This window comes from Apaloderma vittatum, unplaced genomic scaffold (assembly GCF_000703405.1).
Source record: "Apaloderma vittatum isolate BGI_N311 unplaced genomic scaffold, ASM70340v1 scaffold33469, whole genome shotgun sequence".
NCBI lineage: Eukaryota > Metazoa > Chordata > Aves > Trogoniformes > Trogonidae > Apaloderma > Apaloderma vittatum.
Window position 1 is genome coordinate 59,829 of NW_009734066.1, and position 6,958 is coordinate 66,786.

The 6,958-nt window shown below is 48.0% G+C and overlaps 1 protein-coding gene across 1 annotated transcript in view; it reads right to left on the minus strand.

Annotated features, from left to right (window-relative positions):
- Positions 1-445: 445 nt before the first annotated feature.
- The window catches only part of WDR93 (WD repeat domain 93), a 10,953-nt gene continuing 4,440 nt past the window's right edge, over positions 446-6,958 (minus strand). The window contains 11 exon segments of the mRNA XM_009876144.1: positions 446-563; positions 1,739-1,919; positions 2,034-2,144; positions 2,147-2,177; positions 2,915-2,975; positions 3,687-3,903; positions 4,425-4,556; positions 4,870-4,956; positions 5,409-5,479; positions 5,685-5,868; positions 6,515-6,602. Of these exon segments, the coding sequence (XP_009874446.1) occupies positions 446-563; positions 1,739-1,919; positions 2,034-2,144; positions 2,147-2,177; positions 2,915-2,975; positions 3,687-3,903; positions 4,425-4,556; positions 4,870-4,956; positions 5,409-5,479; positions 5,685-5,868; positions 6,515-6,602 (1,281 nt within the window).

A 6,958-nucleotide genomic window follows, 5' to 3' on the forward strand; every position in this document is an offset into this window, starting at 1 on the left:
AGTCCTATGAAAAGCAAGAGACTTTTACTGGAGAAAAGGCTTTATTAAGGAAGGACATTGTAACACACTATGTTACTCTAATGCTCCAGGTTTCTGGGAGGACTCCGAAATCCGGCACAAATACTTAGCTGACCCACACAAGTGCTGGGCCAGCCACCTCAGTGAGAGGTCTTTCCTACATGAAGATTCTTCCACCAGTAGTGTTTGTTTCTGATGAGGATGGGCTGAACCCTACTGCAACAGGCTGAGGGTGAGGCAAGGACAGAGGCACAGGTCTCTGTGGCTGAGCAGTGGCAGGCAAGCAGCTATTTCAGATGACAACGTGCCTCACGCCGGACAGCAGCAGGATAAACTTGAGCAGAGATGCTGTCAAAATATCAGTGCTGGATCATGGGTCTGCAGGATTGTGATTGTGCAAAGGCTGGCCCTCGGGATTTGAGGCTGACTACAGCTTCTTCTGTCCCTTCACTTTCTGTCTCTCCTCATCCATGGCAGCTGCTTGTGCCTGCAGCTGACTCCAGTACTCAGGCAACTGCTCCCTGAGTCCCAGCAGGCTCTGCTGCCTAACAAGGGAAGAAAACAGTGGTTAAAACAGTCCTTGCCATTCCCCCAGTGCTCAAACAACCTTATCTTGGTTCCTCCAAGGGTCCCTGGGGCTCAATATAAATTAAGCAGTTCAGATTTCTCATGTCCAAAAAACCTCAGTGATTCCCTCATGCTACTCAGCACTCAGGTTTACTGCTCTTGACAGCAATGGTGCCCATATTTCTCTTTGCCTCTGTAGATGAAGGTCTCACTGCAGCTGTATTTGCTCTGCTCTGGGTTTAGCTTCAGTACCCAGGGAGCAAGATGCCCCTGGAACTGATGTCTCCCCATTTTTTTCTGGTATAAGGCAGACAAGAGTCTCCTCTGGCTTTATGAGAAGGAGCGACAGAACTGGTGGCAGGTAATATAGGATAAAACTTTTCTATACTAGAAAAAAAACCAGCACTTTTCTGCGCTAGCTAGACACCACCACAGGATTCACCATGGAAACAAGGAATTAGGGAAGGCAACCAGGTAATCTGTGCTATAAGGTGATAGCTGCACCTACCTGTGGCACTTCAAATTGGAGACTAAAGGCATAGTGAAAAAAAACAGAGTATCATTGACACGGATCTGGTTCCAAGCTCCCCAAACAAGTAATTGAAGGGAAGGATCACCCAATAAGAGATGTCACATTGCCATCTAGTGACAGCATGAACTCAATGCATCAGCTAAGCTCTGACTTCAACCTGGGCCTTAAGGTAGGTGCTGGAGATCTACTCAGAGAAACCTCCAACACAAATCTACTTAAACATGAAATGAACCTAGGAATGAAGTCGGGGAGCAAGGTACAAAGAGATCCCAGCTGTGCCTGATTATGGGGTCGAAGGGAAGACGAAGACACTTAAGTGAGGATCATACTCCCAGTGTTGCCTAAAAGCACATTAGAACTAGCAAGCCCTTGCTACCTGAAATGAAAAATCTGCCCCAGGCATCCTGACTTTAGTTGTTCCAGGAAGGATGGAAGGGAGAGGGGGGCGGGCTCTGGGTGGCTGTCCCAGCTACCTGAACATCAGCCTTACCCAGAAATAACCTGTTACTGCACACAGAAGAACCCAGAAGCTCCACAGTGAGACCTTGCATGGACCTGAGCAACACCACAGCTTTCACTAATGCAAGTGCACTTACTTATCAGGCAGAAGGAGAACCTCACCTATCACGTAAGAAAATGTTACATCTCTCAATCCATGGCAGGTTCTGCAACGATTTGAGAGGCAAATCTGGTTCCTCTGGGAAAGCCTCCTTCAGTGGGTAGGAATTGAAGACATAAAGTAAAATGGTGCTGTGACTGGCTCTGCCCTCCGCCGATGCATCTGCCCGCTGCTGCTCACGTTCTAGACAGAAACAGGAACGGTGGACTAGGGCATCAGGAGTCATTCAGTAAGAACTAACAAGGATCAGTGCACAGCTGAACGCACGCAGTGAGCATGCATCTAAGTGCTACTCACCTTGAAACAGCAAGCACCAATTCACATTATCCACTGTGAACACTGGCTGCCAGGGAGATACTACAGCATGAGAAGATGGAATACCGAAGCAGCAAATAACCTGCGATGTGGAGACACTGTGCCATCATAGGAGAAGATCAGGGCCTGAAACACAAATTGACATTTAGACGTAAAAGAAATGAGAAGAATTTCCATGAAAGGACCTAGAACTGGCATTCAGGACTTCACATCCCCAAATGCTGTTTCTTTTGCTTGTCCAGCAGTCACAGGGCCACAGGAGATGAAGGACAGGCCACGCAGGGAACTTGGCCTGGAATTGCCACAGGTTATGGTTGGAAAAGGGCAGCAGGGCACGTTAGAAATGAACTAGATCCAGGCTTCTGCATGCCTGGATCTGGCGAGCGGCTTTCAGTCCCTTACTTCCCATGCCTGAAAACTTTCTAGGGTCACTTGAAGGGTCTGGCTGGACTTGTGCTTGTAACTCCTCCTCACCATGATGCCCCCTCATATTTGACCATGATGCCTGAAGCTTCATGGCTGAACACTCTCACCTTTGCAGTTGGACCTGCTCGTGTGCAGAGGGCTTCCAGTCCCTCCCACCTCAGTGGTCAACTAGAGGACGTGGGGTGCAAGAGGAGTAAGATCCCGAAGAAAAATCCTTTGAGAGTGACCAGCTATACACAGACCTCTAACTGGTGCAGGAAGTCCCCATGCTAAAAATAGTTGGGGGCTGGGAAAGGATGTGATGGCAGCACAATATCTGATTGCCCTGCTCTTTATCTTCTAGGCACTCAGTTACAGCCATTACTGGAAACGGAATCCTAGGCCAGATGGACCCGTGTCCTCACCCAGTATTTAAGGGAACTGGCAGTAATACTCACTGCACTGGGGAATGCCAGGACAGGCACCACTGCGCTGACAGCAAGATTTGGATCTTCAGGCCTGTAAAACAGACTCAGGCTTATGCCACCGTTCTGTGTAGCTGACACATACTGAGAGGCTGTGGTAATGATAGTGGTGGCTTGTGGCACACGGGCTGGCATAAAGTTCCAGCCAAGCCACTTCTCTGTGGAGATAAGCCCAGCTCTTCCTGGGTAGAAACCCCTGAGGCCCCTTCCCTGTGCAAACCTGCGTAGGAGTTACGCTGGAGATAGAAATCCTCTGCCTGCCATGGAGACATGAAACTGCAGCCTTCAGAGCAGCAGCTTCCCCAAAGCTGACCTTTCTCCTCAAGCCAAGGAGATAGGTGAACATAAAATTGATACAAAGATGGCAAGAAATGCTTGTTCTGACTTCTAGAGTAAGTTACTCTAGCAAGAGCAGAAGAGAGAAGGAAAAAATCCCTCTGGGTACCTGACAGAGACCTGGCAGCTAGCTGAATATCAGCCCTGGAACAGTGCTACAATCACTCACATTCTGGTGCATAGAAGAACCCAGAAACACCCTTAATTTTGGCATAACTATTGGATTTTAGCACTGAAATCAACTCCTAGCAAAGCCACACTTGCTGCTGACAGCAGTATGGCAGAGCTGTCTGGGAAAAAGCAGTAGAAAGTGTTCTACCCCACAGAAATCTGGGGCTCCCTGCTGGATCAGAGCACTATACCTCATGGTTTCTCTGGCTGGAGTGAGGTCTGTCAGAGTCTGCCTCACCTGTCTGTCAGGAGTTCAACGCTGGACTTCCCTGCCCTGAGGGCTTTCACCAAATAGAAAGAGCTGTCTGTACACAGCACTAGAAGCTGCACAGTGGGACCAGCAGGATCTGTACCAGGACAAGATGTCTCATCACTGGCAGCTGTAGAACTCCGCAGGAAGTGGATGCTATGGATGAGACGTTCCTCTAGAATGGCTGTCACAGACAGTGGGTATCCTAAGAAAGCGGGAAAAAAAATAGCTGTGCAGGAAGAAAAAGGAACTGGGAATTTATCCAAGAAAAGCTTAGCTTGGACTGTGGCCTGCTCAGGGGCAGCAGCCACCAAAACAATCCTGATGGTAGAAGAAGATTCTTCTGCCAGAGGAATCCCTGCAGCACAGCAGGATGACACTAGTACTGATGGCAGCTGGGACTCTGATGCCACAACAGCCTTAAAGATGACCTGAGGGTGCAGTAGCAAAGCAGTGACTGTCACAGCCTCAGGGCAGAACAGGCATCAGTCCTCCCTGCAGCAGTTCAAAACCCCAACATTGCTTTGGATGGGCTAAGGCAGTCACACTGCATTGGCAACTTCTGGCCAAGCATCCTATGAAGAAGTGAGTCCAAACTATTTTCAGAGTTGCTTGTAAATTCAATGCCAGTCCCCTGTTCACAGCAAGCCATGGCCTCAAACTCCTAAGGAAGGGAGTAATTTTTCCACTGTGATGCCAATACCCGGTCTCAAAGGGCAAGCTCACCTAGGTGTTTATCCCAAATAGTTATTGTTGCATCTTCACATGCCAGTGCCAGGTACCTGGAGCAGGAGCTGACAGCTGAGCATGCAATTGGAGCTGCACATGGCCACACAACATCAGGTTTTGGATCAGAATCTAAACAGAAGAACATGAAGCAAGATAACTGTAAGAAGGTGCAGAGCATTCACTCTCATGGTACCAGCTTCCAGTTTCCCAATAAAACACATATCGCTCTGGGGCATCCTGCCAGAGGGGCTTGACGCAAAATACTGCCAGCCTGTGTGACATGGAGCCCTACAATCCAGCTTAACCTACAAGATATGTGCAGCTACCTTCCCCATTCCTCATTTCCCTGAATCACGAAGACCTGCCTAAATGCCAGCCACTGTCCACTGGATACTTGCACTCCCCATAGAGTGCTCTGCTAGAGAAAGCAAGACTTGCTTACCCACTTTGTCCCTGAGTGGACGGTTAAGTAAGTAGAAGCAGAGATTGTGGCATTCACTCCAGTGCACACTGATGCCAGTTGGAATATCTAGTACACAGAAGGAGACAAGATAAGAGAGAAGGAAATTGGAGACAAAGAAAGGAACAATCCAGGACACTAAAATACTGTTAGAAAGCCCTCATTAGAGCTCCCACGGTTTTCCTGATGGGACTTATAGAAATTCTGCTCATTCAGGAATTAAACCACAACAAGCTCCCCTCGTCTGTTATTTGTATCTTGCCTATGTGACCCCTCATATTTTTTGCTGTTTTGAGGGTTTTTTTGTTTTGTGGGGTTTTTTAACTATGAACCTAAGTTTGACTCTGTACCAGCAACTGGCTTACAAGCCTTAGGGACAACATTTTTATTTTTATCTAGGCTTATGTCCTCAAATTTATATAGTGAGCCCAAGGCAGAGGTATTGTGCTCTTCTAACTGTAGCCCAATGTCATGCAACAACGTGTTTCACAGATTAACAGCTTTTTGCCAGTTAGGATTACCTGGCTGTACTTTCATTTCAGGTCCCACCTGCAGAATTCGACCAGGCAGGAGAAAATGAAAAGTAGCATGTCTGAAAAAAAAGAAGGAAGAAATATATGCAAAAAGAAAGGCTTGATAAGTAGGCAGCAACGCAACAAGATCTGGAACGGCTCATGGTGCCCTGCCCTGAAGCCTCAGGATGGAGGCAAAGCTAAGACAGAGGCTTCTATCTACGCTTGAAAAGTGCCCTGTGTTGATGTCTCATGGACTGAAATCCTGGTTGTGCTCCCACTCACCTAAGGATCTCCTCCTTGCTCTCTCCTTCACTCTCTGCCTGCAGATACTCCCGGTAAGTGCTGTGGAAGATTGCTTCCTGCTGTTCCCACTGGGAGTCCTTGATTAGGTGATTGTACCCCAAGCCAAGCATGCTGGCATCGTCCACTTTCTTCAAGGCATCCAAAGGGTTTTTAAAACTACTGCCTGGATTGGGAACACAAAGGGAAAAGGCACAGCCCTGGAGGAAGAGACACCATGGAGTGCTCAGAGGCGCTTTGACTATCCCTCCTTCAGGGTAGCATTGTCCCGAAGAGGGACACACTGCACCTTCCTGGTAGAAGTATTTCAACATCAAGGATCTAGTTTGGTAGGACTTTCCATATCACTAGCCCATTTTCTAGTATTTTAATGGAGGGACTAGGCCAAGTCACCTGAAGACCCAGCTCACCTCGCCTTTCCATGGCATTCTCCCAGCATATGGTCTGCTCCCTCCCCATCCTCAGCATTTTCCTACAAATCCAGGACCCAAGAGTGGCAAACCGGGGGTGTTGTCGGGTTGCCAGGATCTAGCAAACACCCTCCTTCCCCTCTAGTGACAATGAAGTTGAGGGTGTATGACACTCACTTTTGAGACACACTGAAATATTTTGCCCTATAAAAGGTGACACATGAGATGGTCAGCTAAGAAGCAACTTCCACTAAAGTATTACATGTAACTACAAAGACAGGTCAGAGAGGGACTAGGGAACACAGTACCGAAACATTCTGACCTGTCCTGTAGTCATAAGGGCCACGATTCCTTTGCCACCTGAAGGAGGCTGCAGGTTGCAAGTACAGAATCAGATCTGACCTGTAACAGGCTTGGGTGGCTTCACTTTCAGCAGCAGCACTGGGAGACTCAACTTCGCATCAGCTTTTTTTGCAGACACAGGAGACTCCTGCGACAGAAAAACGTCAACCTGAGAATTGCATTGTGCCCTACGCTGCTCATGACAATCGTACGCTTCCCAAGGTAAGCGTATGCAAAGTTTGGCTGACACTGCCTAAAAGACACCGGGGTTAGGCTCGTTCTTCAAACCAAAACACAGAAGCTTTAGGGAGGTCACTATTTTCTCAGCAACATTACAAGGAATGTTCTGCCCAAACATCTCCTGCCTTTGTGCCCTAAATAACCTCTACTTCTGATTTTACTATGAATCACTCTTGTTGCAGTGGGTGGGGCACAGCAAGGCTTAGAAAAAAAGAAGAGGGAGAAAAAAAGGGAGGAAAAAACAGAGGGAAAAAGGGGAGGGGA